The 15,896-nt window shown below is 39.4% G+C and overlaps 1 protein-coding gene across 1 annotated transcript in view; it reads right to left on the bottom strand.

Annotated features, from left to right (window-relative positions):
* ANKRD6 (ankyrin repeat domain 6) overlaps nt 1-15,896 on the bottom strand; it is a 166,407-nt gene that overhangs the window by 31,485 nt on the left and 119,026 nt on the right. The window contains 6 exon segments of the mRNA XM_044291382.1: nt 373-450; nt 3,162-3,260; nt 4,038-4,136; nt 5,003-5,101; nt 5,953-6,051; nt 8,140-8,238. Coding sequence (XP_044147317.1) covers nt 373-450; nt 3,162-3,260; nt 4,038-4,136; nt 5,003-5,101; nt 5,953-6,051; nt 8,140-8,238 — 573 coding nt within the window.

Genomic DNA, 15,896 nt, shown 5'->3' with positions numbered 1-15,896 from the left:
GCATACTGCAGCTCAGCTCCATACACTACAGTTTCCAGCACCAGTGGCTGGCAGAAACAGCTCATCGGTGGGGGTGCCGGGTGTCAGAAGCCCACCAATTTGATATATTGAATACATATCCTGAGGACAGGCCATCATTATCTGTAGCCTAGACAACCCCTTTATACATGATTTGTTTTAGAATATGAGAGATGAATAATGTAATAGATAACATAATATGGAAATTAGTATGTCATCTTATTTTTCCATTTGTACTGTGTCATGTTTTATCACTAGGAAATGTGTCACCAGAGATAGAAAGTAGATGCAGTTGGTAGATCGCTTCGGGAACTAGTCCAGCACTTGACATTCCAAACTATTTGAAATCCGTACCTGTGGGGCTTTAGTGAGCAAAAGAGCCACATCTGAATTATTGTGGTGACGTGCCGTGTCCAAAGCAATTTGGCCTGCCTAAAAACAAGAGAAATTATAAGTCATTTAGTAGAACATTGTGTAAGTCTTTATAATAAATTAATAAATTGCTGTAAAAATAACATTTTTTTCCCTCTTCAAATAACTACAAGAGGCACATATCCAGCAACTATGATTCACAGCTTTCAATCTTCAGTGCAGTCATCTGCATCTAGAACAGGCATAATGTAACAGTCAACCATTACCACCAAGTTTGTATAGCTTTGTCAGGGATTTGATGATTTCACACACTTTATACTGTAGATCCAAATTATACAGAATGTATTTCTTTTACATTTACCATATTTTTGGACTATAAAACACTTTTTCCCCCAAAAAAGTGGGTGAAAAATGTGTCTTGGGCTAATTTTACATTAGCGTTTTTTTGTGGATCTGTAATGGATCTGCAAAAACGCTTCCGTTACAATAATGCAACCGCATACATCCATCATGAACGGATCTGGTTGTATTATGTCTTCTATAGCTATGACAGATCCGTCTTGAACACCATTGAAAGTCACGTTTTCTATTGTGTCTATCCGTCTTGCTACGCACCACATTGCGGACAGAAAAACACTGCTTGCAGCGTTATTCTGTCCGCGATGGGGGCGCAACCAAATGGAACGGAATGCATTTTGGTGCATTCCGTTTCGTTCAGTTCAGTTTTGTCTCCATTGACTATGAATGGGGACAAAACTGAAGCGTTTTCTTCCACTAGTGAGATCCTATGACGGATCTCAATAGCGGAATTGAAAACGCTAATGCCTTATAGAAGCCTTATAGTCCAAATGCTAATGACTGCTTCCATTATGCATTTTCTAGTCCAAAAAATACGGTAATTGATCATAAAAATGTACATTGAAGAACCAAGCATTTTTTGTATTATTTTATTATTATTTTTAAAATACAGTATTTCCAAAGAGAGCAAAAATATGGAAAAAAAACAATACACAAATATAGTATAATATAGGTCAAAGCAGATGTAGGTTGAGGATATTACATGGTTTCGGCAATGTGGTTTTGTAGGTCTACAAAATGTTTCCTGCCATTTCACCATGTTTCCTGCCATTTCCCATATATAACAGCATCTCCTCTAAAAGAAATACCCAGAAACTCTGTCTTGAGCGCATGGCAACTGTAGTCATGTTATGCTTCAGGCCTGGATATGAGTACTAGAACGCTAGTAAAAAGCTAAAACAATACTCTTATTTTCATCCTGGGTAGAGGATGAATGTAATCTTTTGCAATAGGAATACCGACAAATGTCTGGAAAAAATCTGAGATAAGTTAGTTCTTAAAGGGGTTGTCCAAGACAGGGGTTGTACCAGAATAGCGCCACTCTGTTCTATGGATTTTATCTGGTATTGCTGGTCATTTCCACTGGAATCAATGAACTTTAAAACAAGGCACAGTCCATGAAGCAGATGGCAACATCTATGCCTTTTCTTTTTTTTAAGACAAGAGAATATCTTCTTATAAGTTACAAATAAATAGTCAAAGTCTTGTAGCACTTTACTGTACGTACAGTAACACTGCTGATCTTAACAGGAGCATGGAGATCTCATTTTAAAGAGAATGTGTCATTAGAAAATGATCAATTGTTTAAATCATGTTTTTATGTTAAACATATATATATATATATATATATATATATATATTATTTTTATGGATTTTTGGTGAGTTTTTTTTTACATTTTCCATGTTACTATGTACCATATTTTTCAACCTTTAAGACGCATCTGCCCATAAGACGCACCTAGGTTTTAGACGTGTAAAATAAAAATAAAAATTTCATTAGACCTCTGATCAGACCCCGATCAGACCCCAATCAGACCCCCAATGTTAATAAGAACCAAATCAAAAATCAGATCAGACCACCAATGTTTATAAGACCCAAAATCAGACCTCAGAGCCTCAATGTGAATAAGACCACCCACTCAGACCTCAGATCAGACTCCAAATGTGAATGATCCCTATTCAGACCTTGGGGGGGGGGGGGGGGGGGAGAAATGTCTTGTAGGGCGAAAAATACAATATATACTTTTTTTTATGTATATAATCCTGCAATTTTCACACTGGTCACTGGCCTAAAAATAGGTCATTACTTTCTGTACCATACAGGTAACTTTTGAGTAGCTATTATCATTATCACTACAGGCAGAATTACAATGACATGTAACACCTCTGCATAGTTAACACAGAATCCATCATTCACAGCAGGTGATATCACAGCTAATGAGCTCCCTCTTGAAGTCTACACAGGTAACATAGCATGTCTTGAAAACTCTCCCATAGAAGTCAATGGGGTGAGCTCCTGTCCATTGTGTCTATAGCCTATGTAACTACTCTTAAAAGACAGGAAGTCTTAACATATTTTAGGCCTAGTGACCACTGTGAAAATTGCAGGATTATATAAATAGCAGCATGGAACATCTTAAAAATTTGTTTAACACAAAAACGTAATTTAAACAATAGGTCATTTTCTGAGGACACATTCTTTTTAAAGCTGCAGACACCCAGAATAATCTTACAGGTTTCCATCTATTGCTTTGGATAAATTAGTGTTACAGACCCATTAACTATGTCATAAAGACCTAACAGGCAACCTCTATTGTCTAAATAATAATTGATAACAAACAACACAAAATAACCAAACTTACCACAATGCTTGGGTAGTGTATGTACAAACAGTGAGATACACTTACACTTACATTATTAAGAAGGGAAGCGTCAGCTCCAGCTTCTAGGAGCACTTTAATAACCTTTCTATGATTGAGAGCAGCAGCAACATGGAGTGGGGTATCCCCTGCCTGCATAATTCGCAAATGAAACCAATGAGATCATAATAAGTTCTTCACATATTAAAAGCCTGATCGACAACTGGGCAGCTACTGGTTCCATGGGTCTTCAGTCAACCATGCTGCTTAAAGGATCATTATCCTGAGCAAGCTGGACAAGCCCTTTTAGGGGTGGTTTTGGCAAACCTTACTCTTGGGCAGACATGTGAAGAGAAGCATACTTACCAGATTTTTCAATCAGCTGGCCTCAATTGCTCCTCTGCACTCCCAGGATGTAAACACTTTGAAGCTGCTGCAGCCAATTGCTGGCCGCAGTGGTGAACTACTCCCCTTGAGTCATATGACCATTTGACATGAAGCAAGGAGAGCAGGCCAGCGATGGGCTACAGTGATGTCAAAATGGAAGTTTACATTTGGTAGTGTCGTGGAGCACCCTTAGGCTGTGGAGAGAAGGAGCGGGAAGCCACCTCCGGGAACAAAGTAAGTATGCTTCTCTTCACAGATCTGCCCAAGATCAGGGATTTTCCAACCCCCAAGAGGTGCACAACCCCTTTAAAGTTCTCTTGGCCTGGACACTGACCAGAAGTCATCAGGCATTATAAAAATGGAAACAGTTTCAAGCATGCATTGTTCCGTACAAATGGTACTTTGTACTTGAAATGAAAATAAGCTTCTCTGCTGCTGATGTATAGTATGTGTTTCTTTTTTAACAGCATGCCAGAAGCATAATTATAATTTGATAACAAGACAGTTTTGTGAAGTTATGATTTATTGATAAGATTTACTGACCTGGTTTTTTTCGTTAACAGAACAAAATGCGCTGAGTAGTATCCTGATGACAGACAGGTGATTGTAACGTGCAGCGACATGTAAACAGGTGTCTCCAGCCTGAAAATCACAACTTGTTCAGGGGCTGACTCCCAAATATGCAGTGCTCATTACAATACAGAATCAGGCTACAAAACAGATGCATGACCCTGTCTATACTGTGCTAGAGCATCTCCCCAGCTATACTTTCCTTGAGAGGATAGACAGACATCATATACGTGTCCCACAAGACACACCCTATCTTTTGAGGTGCAGCCGCTCAGATTCCAAAGATAGGAGATGTCCAACACTTGTCACCAACATGCGGACCATGGACACATTAAAGTCCATGGGTCCAAACCGTATTGCAGATCCATGGTTTGTGGACTGCTAAATACTTATGGTCGTGTACATGCAGTCTTATTCACTGGTTAGGGAATCAGTGTCTGATTGGTGGGGGTCTGACTGCTGGATCCTTCACCGATCACAAAAATGGTTTGTCCTGAACAACAATGTGCACTACGGTTATACATTCATAGGCTCCCATGGTAAATATAGTATACATTTAATGTAAAAGTGAAATATTAAAGGCTATGTACACCATTTAGTGGCATTTTTTTTTATTATTGCATTGTACTCATTTTAAGATAAAAATATTTTTAAAGTTGGTCATTATTAAAAATATTGAGCCATTTTCCCTGCACAGCTTTGAGTTTATCTAGTAGCTGTTTCTGAATTTTCTTTCTGCTCCATCAGGCAGGGAGATGACAGTTAAAGATCTCTGATCTTATAAACACTCATTATAGCTTAATTATTATCTTACTGATAAGAATGTGGCTTAAATAAGTGTTCTATGTGCTGACTAAGCTTGTATCATGTAGGGGTCACAATGAGAATATTCTACTTCACAGAATGCATTATATATTACTGTGAAAACAATAACTCACATGGTTTTTTAAGTCAGCCCGGGATCCTGCAAGCAATAAGAAACGACAGCTCTGGGAATGACCATTTTGGCAGGCCAGATGGAGAGGTGTGTTACCTGCCTTATGGAGAAAACAAGTAAATAAAGCAAATAAAATAAAAGCCAATATTTTCCATAGTAAGCACTGTTAAGTAAGTTTCCATGTTAAACGCTTTTCAAAAAAGGTTTCTTTTTGAAGCAGGGATTCAACCTTTATGGTAAACACATATGGCTATTGACCATAATGATTTCAGTGTCATACTGGGATTTCCTTGGGCCCACACAAAGAAATTATTCTGAGGGACTACCCTCCATGCATACAGATCTTGTATACTTGCACTTTTAATTTTATCATCATCCTAATTATTATTATTTATTATTATGTCTTTTGAAGGTTTCCATAATAGGTGAGAGCCTGATATTTTGGGGTAGACAGTTCCAGACTATAGGTGATGCATTGAAGAAATCTTGGAAGCGATTGTGGGAAGAGCAGAGAAGGAGGTCTTGTGAGGATTGGAGATTATGTGTGGGAAAGTACTGGGAGATCATGCCACAGATGTATGGAAGGGACAGGTTGTGGATGGCCTTGTATGTTATAGTTAGATTTTTACACTTGATTCTCTAGGCAATGGGGAGCCAGTGAAGGGATTGGCAGAGAGAAGAGACAGAGAAGTAACATGGGGAGAGGTGGATAATTCGGGCAGCAGAGTTGAGAGTATGGATAATATGGATACAACTAATAGGATAACACTAAAGTCATGTCTTCAAATATTACCAGTTTTGCCAGAAGGACGTCATCATAGTAAACACATACAATGTGTCATCTTAATCCATAAACACAAATACCATAAGGCAAAGGCTATGAAGAATTGACATGACACACAACAGTAAGTAATCCAGTTAAGAATGTTTGATGTTTAACATCATTCTCACCTTGCTTTTGGCAAGAACATTAGCTCCAGCTTTAACAAGTAGCTTGACAGATTGACTGAATCCATGCCAGGCTGCCTCATGCAGGGCAGTATTACCATCCTGTGGAAGACATAACAACAGAAACAGATAAGTTACTGGGACATGTACTTCTATAATTGTCTAGTATTTTTTTTTTGTTAAAAACTTAGTCATGCTTTCATTTTGATAACATTAACCCATAGAGGACTCTCGGTGTATATGTACAGCACTGGTGGACGTGACTTAAGGACCAGCGCCATACATGTATGGCGGGCTGATTGGGCGGGTGCAGGAGCTGCGACACCCCCCCCCTTGATCAATGGTACGGACCCGGCAGTCACTGACAGCCAGGCCCCTGCGGCATACGACGGAAACGATGAAAACACAGATGCCGGCGCATTAACCCCTTGTATGCCGCGTTCAAAGCTGACCGCGGCATGCAGAGGGTTTGCAGAGGGTACAGGTGCCCTCAGCATCTCCATTTGGTCCCCAAGCTGCAGTGACGGGAATCCGATAGCAGAGAAGGCAGCCCAATGCCTTCCATAGGCATCGGAGCTTGCCTTCTATGGAAGCCTGTGAGATCCAGCCCTATACAAGCTGACTGTCAATGCATTACAATACAGTTTGTATTGTAATGCATTGCAGAGGGGATCAGTCCCCAGAAGTTGAAGTCCCAGAGTGGGACAAAAGTAAAAAGAAAAAAAATGTTTTTCATAACAAAAAACAAAGTTTCAAGTAAAAATAAAAATATTTAATTTCCCCCAAATAAAACACATAAAATTGTAAAAAAAAATATAAAAGAAAAAGAAAACCAGACTTATTAGGTATTTCTGCGTCCCTAACGACCGGCTCTATAAAAATATTACATGATCCTCCCCCTCACCTGAATGCCGTAGATAAAATAAAGTAAAAACTGTGCTAAAACACAGCGGTAGCTGTGCTTGCATGCTATAGTAAAAAGCACCAGCCTATGCATGGTCCCAGCCACCAGAGAGGCCAATGCTTTTTCCTATATTGTGCAAGCACGACCACCGTTGCAGGGTGGTCGTAATCATGGAAATGAGCAGTGTATAATGTGATAGAAAAATTAATCCAGCCAGCAAAGGAAGCAATGTGGAGAATAACAATCCATTAGTAAGTGCCTTGTATTAACTTCCTCTACATAATAAATGCTATTTGCTGAAGTGAGACAAATCCTTTAACGGCAGTGTAAAAGTGACAGTCACATTTCTGCCTTAAAGGGGTTGTCGGGGTCCACAGCTGAACCAGACATAAGCTCCGCTTCACTCATCTACCATGTATAAGTGAAGCATCGGAGCATTTCTTGCTCTTCCCCTGTCAAGGGCTGTTTGTTTACTGCCGGTGATGTACCTGGACTTTCTCAACATGCTAGGCGGAGGCTTCTGCCTAGCAGCGATCCCGGTGACGTCACCAGAACTAATGGCCAGACTTTAGAGCTACCCTAGACTGTAAAATAGTCTAATGCATTGCTAAAGACCGCCTAACAGAGCCCGCTTCATGTATTTTAACAGCATCAGCCACTGGCAGCTAACTTTTTTTATTTTATTAAACTCGATATTCCCAAAAAACAATATTTAATTTTGACAATTTTTCTTTTTCATTCTGTCAGAACTATGCCATTGAAAATGAAATACCAAATATTGTCCTTCTGTAGCAATCATAATAAATGATAAAACTTCTAAATAGATAGATAACTTTTGTAGGTTTACTACTGCTGTGAGGGGAAGATGTTATGTGAAGGGTAATCCTCATAATAGTAGGTATAGAACTGGGATGATAGTATGTCTGCTCTATTGGTCTCCTGATAGGCTTAGTTAAAGATCCCCAAGCATTGTATTGATTAATGTAATGTGTGATGCTCTAATTAAATCACTAGCGGGGTCTCTCTCTGGTCACAAGGACGGTCTGACAGAAAAAAATAAACAATACTGTTAGCCTTGCTGAAAGTGCAGAAAGTAGAATACAAGGAGTGACTTCAAAAGTTACATCCAGTAAACCATGTCTTTAACCATCTCCATCTCTATCATCACTCAGTATGTTATAAAACATGGAGAATTTTTTTTTATTGTGCCACATTTCTTCAGATGCTATAATAATCTCACATGTGAAAGCAAGCCACGGTGTATGATTGTATTTTTATGACAATACCTTATCCTGTCTGTCCAAGGCACAACCTTCTTGTATCAATATTGCAAGAATGTCACTGTGTCCCACCACGGCTGCCCTGTGCAAGGCTGTCTGCTGGCCCTATGACATAAACAGACACATTAGATGTCTCAGAATACATGACAGAAAGAACTGTACAAAATAAAAGGGGTAGTAAAATCAACAAACCACAAGTCTAGTAATTGATAACCTATTCTGAGGATAGGTCATCAATATCTGTGGGCCGGACAACCTCATTAATCCCTGATTAACAGACTTGTGTCTGAGCTGTTAACATCAAGTAATACAGCAGGATGAGTTGAGTAGATGGATACATAGCTTTATAGGAAAACATTTAGTATAAGTTGTGTTTCATTCTTTTATATTCCTGCTCATTCTGGGCTTGAAGTCAAGGAGACTGTCCTATCAGTGATTGACAGCCTGTCCTCTATGACTGTGTATACACAGATAGCTGTCAATCACTGACAATTTAAATGAATGAAATACAAGTTATACTGGATATTTTCCCATGAAACTATATATCACTCTGCTCGGCTTTTCCTGCTCTTTAACGTGCTGCTGGCAAATTACACTGCATTTTCATGGTGACACGTTCCCTTTAAGACAAAAATGGAACCATGACCAATCTTAAAGGGAACCTGTCACCAGGATTTGATGTATAGAGCTGAGGACATGGGTTGCTAGATGCGGCTAGCACATCTGCAATACCATAGACTTTAACCATATTCAAAAAGATGGATTATTGGATTATCAAATTTTGATGGTTTTAGGGTAGAATACTGTACCAGGCAATTTCAGGCTAATATGCTATTCTACTCTACTGGAATTGAAAGCTGATAGCTGCCTGACACCAATTAAAAGCACTTCCCAGCATCAAAAATCCCACTGAAATAACTAGGGATCTTTTCTGAAACATTTCTAAGCAAAGACAATGCAACAGCATAAAGTACAGAAAAAATGCTAATGGTACAAAGGCAGAGTAACAACAAAAGCATATACATCAGATTTCATTAGCATAATAAGCCAAGAAACATTGGCCCAGATTTACTATTGTGTCTGTGCCAAATATCTGTCTAAAAAGTGGTGCAAATTGGCACATCTAGGATTTCTACATTTTTTTCTGACATGCTTGAAAAGAGGGCAGGACATAGCAGAAAATGACTGATACTTCATATGAAAAGGGCAGGTCTCAAGGTGAGCCCGAAATTTGGCATAAAAATCTGTCTTAAAGTAAGCCAACTAACGGCTGGTATAGAGTAAAGTATCTATTCCTGCACCACATTTATTATCCAGCCTGAGCCACTGTGATAAATCTGGAGCAGGTATAGACAGCCTAAACTTATGCCATTTTAGGATTAGTAAATTTGGACCATATTGATTTACTTTACTGAACTAGTAAGTAGGTATCTTTTTGGAGAAAGGAACACATGAATGTTGAGCAAAACTCATATATTATGTGACAGATTTTCTAATTGCCGGCACCATGGTACTCTTTAAAACCCGGCTCTTTTCTCAGAGGATTCTATGATGATATCATGACTTGAGCTCTGTTTCCTGAATAATAGCACCCTAAAAGTACTGCCTATTTTGGACTCCTACTGCTTAGTTACACCTTAAATCATTTAACTCTGTATGAGTTCTAGTTTATTAAAGGGTTCACATGTAGAAATAGGGTTGCTCATAGAGCACGTGCATAGATTTTTGCACGAGACAAAAAATTCTGAACTAAACTTGCTGCGTGCCTAACTCCACTTGGCCTAAAATGATTTTTTTTCTAAGTGACATAATCTTGGAACGTCTCCATAAAAATAACCATTTGAAAAAAAAGAAAGGTTTATGAGGGATTGGTCCTGTCAAACTAATTTGTCAACTTTCTACGAGGTGGTAAGTTTTTGACTGTACTTTGGCAAAGCTGTGAATGTTGTGTGTCTACAGATTTCACAATATTTCATACTGTGCCACATAAAAGGCTGAGGGTGATTATTAATGGTACATTCTGGGTTATAATTACCAGTGGGGTACCATAGGGTTCAGTATAAGGTCTTATTATGATTAACAGGCTCTGTAAAGTAATCAACATCAAGGAGAATAATAAAATATTACAGAAGGATTTGGGAAACCTGGAGACTTGGGCAGAGAAGTGGCAAACAAGGCTTAATTAAGTTTATGCACTTGGGATGAGAAAGTATTAAAAGTAAAATCGACACTGAAAGAAAAAGGATACTGGGGAACAGTGAATATAACTACTGCAATCAGTGCTTGCTGCCAAGGCAAAATGGAAAGCAGCAAAAGATATAAAATAGTTTTGTTTCTGTACAAACAACTATTGATTATGGATAAATTGATTATGCTCAGTTTTTGGCACTTAGGTATTAGAATCTCTGATGCCCTATTCTGTCCAGTAAAATGCTGCACACCGTGACAGAAGTCCGGACCCCACTGTACTCAATGCAATTTGTTGGGTACTATTCTTTTGAAAGAACCTCCCCTACTGGCAGCACCACTATCCCCTGACCTCCCTTCCCTAATGGCAGTAACATTGTCCTCTCACCACCCCTCCCCCACTGGCAGAAGCACTGTCCCCTGACCACCCCTCCCTAATGGCAGTAAAATTGCCCTCTGACCAACTCTTTCCCACTGGCAGCAGCACTGTCCCCATTAAAATGTCCCATTTCTCCTGCAGACTGTCATAAGTTCAGCCTATTATACACAGTTAAAAAATCTCCAAGATGCAAAAGTCCTCATCTTAGGTTAAAAAAAAAAAGCTCCCTGACTCCAAATAAATCCCTGGATCAACAACCTATCCCCATAAATGCAATAGCCATAAGAACTAAGGTGTGACTGCAGGTAAATAACCATAAGAATTAAGGTGTGACTGCTGGTAAATGAATATCACCTATATTTATTTTACTAATAAAAAACAGATACTGACACATATAATTTTCTTCTAATCTGTTTTATGATCGTAGATTTCTATTTTCTACACATGATTATAGAGGCATATGAATCTGTAGTCTGGAGATATTCATTGATTTCTGTAAGAGAGTTTGTCACGCATTCATATTCCAGTGAATACTAAGAAATATATAAAGAAAAGATCATTGATGTCTCCCTCCTCCTCACTATTTTGTGATAAGCTGTGGTGCTAGAGCAAGAGTCTTCCTGCTGTGTACTGTCTGCTGCAGGACAAAAATACTGTTAAGCCCGAACCCCCGACATTCGGTGAATCCCAGACCCTTTCGTCAGTCTGAAACTGAAGATGGTGCAGATAAGTTAGGGATTCTCTACAAGAAAGTTCTGCAGACTTTCATTACGGCATTCTAGTATTCTGTTCCGGTAGAGGAGCAGAATTGATGTAGCCGGACGTTGCCAGGACCCGCTATATCCCTATTCACTGCAATGGGATCTGTTGCGCTTCCATCACAAATTTCTTCTGGATATATACAGCTGAGCTGCTGAAATACAGACTGAACTACAGTTAATAGAATAGATCAGCAGTTCAAATATGTCTGTTCCCAAATTCACATATAGAAAGCAGAATAAAAAAAAGTTAAATTAGAAACTAATAGTGGACTAGGAAAATGTATTTGTCTTACTTATATAGCGCCAACATATTCTGCAGTGCTTTACAGACATTATCATCACTAGCTGTCACCAAAGGAGCTCACAATCTAAATTCCCTATCAGTATGTCTCTGGAGTGTGGGAGGAAACCCACACAAAGACAGAGAGAACATGCAGATGTCCTTGGTCAGATTTTAACTTAGGAACCCAGCCCTAACCACTGAGCCACCATATGTTTCAGTATCTGTATTTATTTATCAGGAAAAAATATACGGGTAAGTGATACTTTCTCTTTCAGGGATCAATTACCTTTCCACAAGTTCCTGCCTACTGAAGTACTGTTCTTCTTTCCCTTATCCCAGTGATTCCTTCCACGGGCCACCAGATGTCAGCAAGAACCAAATAATTAGTATTTCCTCTGAATATTACTGATACTGAAAGTATTTTGGGAGTGGAAGTTTAACCCCTTAAAAACACAAAAATATAATCTGCAGGGTGTAGGTACTGCAGAAAGCCATACATGTACATAATGGTGATTACATGGGAATATAGGCTCTGATCCTGGTCCTTTAACTTCTTAGATGCCGTGGTCTATAGTGAATGCTGCTTCTAGATGGTTAGACGGGGGAAGAGGCTCCCTCTGTCAAACAAATGGTACCCTGCAAGTGCTGCGACAGGTTGCCATGGTAACTGGCAGATTCTGGAGGAAATTGAAGCAGCTGGGAACAGGACATGGATGGACAAGTGATTTTTTATTTCTTTTTAATTGGACAAAGGTTCCAGTACCAGACAGTCGCTTTAAAAAAATGTATTTAAAAAAAAATGTTCACAATAAAAAAAAAGATTCTTTTTCATAAAGAATACACATAGATGATATAGCTGTAATCGTAACAACCCATACAATAACTAACATATTGTTTAAACAGCATGGTGTACAGAGAAAGAAAAAAAAATGTATAAGAATTTTTTTAAAATTCCCCTTGATATACAGTACAGACCAAAAGTTTGGACACACCTTCTCATTCAAAGAGTTTTCTTTATTTTCATGACTATGAAAAATGTAGATTCACACTGAAGGCATCACAACTATGAATTAACACATGTGGAATTATATACATAACAAAAAAGTGTGAAACAACTGAAAATATGTCATATTCTAGGTTCTTCAAAGTAGCCACCTTTGATTACCGCTTTGCACACTCTTGGCATTCTCTTGATGAGCTTCAAGAGGTAGTCACCTGAAATGGTTTTCACTTCACAGGTGTGCCCTGTCAGGTTTAATAAGTGGGATTTCTTGCCTTATAAATGGGGTTGGGAACATCAGTTGCGTTGTGGAGAAGGCAGGTGGATACACAGCTGATAGTCCTACTGAATAGACTGTTAGAATTTGTATTATGGTAAGAAAAAAGCAGCTAAGTAAAGAAAAAACGAGTGGCCATCATTACTTTAAGAAATTAAGGTCAGTCAGTCTGAAAAATTGGGAAAACTTTGAAAAGTGTCCCCAAGTGCAGTCACAAAAACCATCAAGCGCTACAAAGAAACTGGCTCACATGCGGACCGCCCCAGGAAAGGAAGACCAAGAGTCACCTCTGCTGCGGAGGATAAGTTCATCCGAGTCACCAGCCTCAGAAATCGCAGGTTAACAGCAGCTCAGATTAGAGACCAGGTCAATACCACACAGAGTTCTAGCAGCAGACACATCTCTAGAACAACTGTTAAGAGGAGACTGTGTGAATCAGGCCTTCATGGTAGAATATCTGCTAGGAAACCACTGCTAAGGACAGGCAACAAGCAGAAGAGACTTGTTTGGGCTAAAGAACACAATGAATGGAACATTAGACCAGTGGAAATCTGTGCTTTGGTCTGATGAGTCCCAATTTGAGATCTTTGGTTCCAACCTCCGTGTCTTTGTGCTACGCAGAAAAGGTGAACGGATGGACTCTACATGCCTGGTTCCCACCGTGAAGCATGAAGGAGGAGGTGTGATGGTGTGGGGGTGCTTTGCTGGTGACACTGTTGGGAATTTATTCAAAATTGGTGCTGCGCCAGATGACCTGGCCTCCACAGTCAGCGGACCTGAACCCAATCAAGATGGTTTGGGGTGAGCTGGACCGCAGAGTGAAGGCAAAAGGGCCAACAATTGCTAAGCATCTCTGGGAACTCCTTCAAGACTGTTGGAAGACCATTTCAGGTGACTACCTCTTGAAGCTCATCAAGAGAATGCCAAGAGTGTGCAAAGCAGCAATCAAAGCAAAAGGTGGCTACTTTGAAGAACCTAGAATATTACATATTTTCAGTTGTTTCACACTTTTTTGTTATGTATATAATTCCACATATGTTAATTCATAGTTGTGATGCCTTCAGTGTGAATCTACAATTTTCATAGTCATGAAAATAAAGAAAACTCTTTGAATGAGAAGGTGTGTCCAAACTTTTGGTCTTTACTGTATTAGGCATCGCCGCATCTGTGACAACCTGCTCTATAAAAATACCACATGATCTAACCTGTCAGATGAATGTTGCAAATAAAAATAAATAAAAAATTGGTGCCAAAAAAGCTTTTTTCTTGTTACCTTGCCTCACAAAAAGTGCAATATAGTCATGAAAATAAAGAAAACTCTTTGAATGAGAAGGTGTGTCCAAACTTTTGGTCTGTACAGTACACACACACACAAATAAAAATTATATATGTGTGTATATATATATATATATATATATATATATCCATAGAAAAGGTCAGGCAGCACACCCTTCGCATGCAGCTGTAGCTGTAAGGTGCCCGCGGTAGTCCCTCGATTCAGGACGGTAGACAATAAAGAAAATCTGCAGCACTCCTTGAAGTATAAAAAATGTGCAGTTTATTCACACATGTCGAAATTTGACGTTTCGGTTCTCTCACAGAACCTTTCTCAAGTCAGGTTTTGAGAAAGGTTCTGTGAGAGAACCGAAACGTTGTCAAATTTTGACGTGTGAATAAACTGCACATTTTTTATACTTCAAGGAGTGCTGCGGATTTTCTTTATTTTATATATATATATATATATATATTCCAAAATAGCTTGAGTGAAAACCCAAAGGGGCATTCCAGGATTGATTTATTTTTAATTCCCCCCCTTCCCTGTCAGACCAGTGAAGGAAAGCATACTTACCTACTCTCCGACATTCAATTCTGGCTCGGTAGGTCCCCGCATGTATACTTCAAGCATAGATGGGGGTCACATGAACCGCTGGAGCCAATGACTGGCCTCAGCGGTAATGTTTCCCCAAGTGGCACATGACCCAGCAGTGACTTGCCGCTTGGAGACACTTCCCTCCACGATTCCACTCACTTTCTGGCATCCCCAACTTTGTCATTGCTGTGTCCCTTATATATTAATGTACATGAATAATGGATCGCAGGAACACATTTTATTAGTGCTTTTTATTCTGCATATCATTTTAAATATTACACTGAACTCATGCAACTGACACAGAGTACACCAAATAATTACATCAAGACAAAATTGCTCCGAGTGCTCTGCACCTGGCATTCACTGTTCTTGGGATCCAGGGATATTTCACTACAATGTCATTTTTGGAATCCAACAGAACAGCTTGCTACTCACTGATTTGCAACATATACTATCAGGCATTTCCCTATATATAATGAAAGTGTTGTTCAGATCTTGTATGCCTGCTTCAAGACTTCACTAAGTTAAAGGATCTGCCAGCTTGTCTTACTTGTCATACTCACCTAAGCATCATGGCAGCTAGTGCTTGCAGCCACATTTAAAACAGTACCTGTGGTGTGTAAATCCACTGCACCAAGAGTGGGCCTGAGCCCCTCTGAGCAGTGAAGTGCTGTCCCTGATGTAGAGCACTCCTTTCCCCTTTTGATTGCCAGGGCCTTAAAATTTTGTGCATATGCCAGTCACCAAATTTTGGTGCATGCACAGTGACCCTCTGGTTCCGCTGCAGTAGAGGATTACAGGGCCAGACAAGAATAGAATTCACTCATCTGGCTCTGTCAATCAATAGGGAAAAGAAACTGTGTACATTGCAGAGGGACGGCAATTTGACGCTCTGAGGTACTCGGGTTGGACCTCGCTACACGGATCTGCTCATTTGCATATTACAACAAAGTGACGCACCACGGGTAATGGTTTGAATATGTCTGCAAGACTCCCTTTAAGGCTG

This window comes from Bufo gargarizans, chromosome 4 (assembly GCF_014858855.1).
Source record: "Bufo gargarizans isolate SCDJY-AF-19 chromosome 4, ASM1485885v1, whole genome shotgun sequence".
NCBI lineage: Eukaryota > Metazoa > Chordata > Amphibia > Anura > Bufonidae > Bufo > Bufo gargarizans.
Note: the sequence above shows the minus strand (reverse complement) of the source record. Positions and strands in the feature narration are given on the sequence as shown.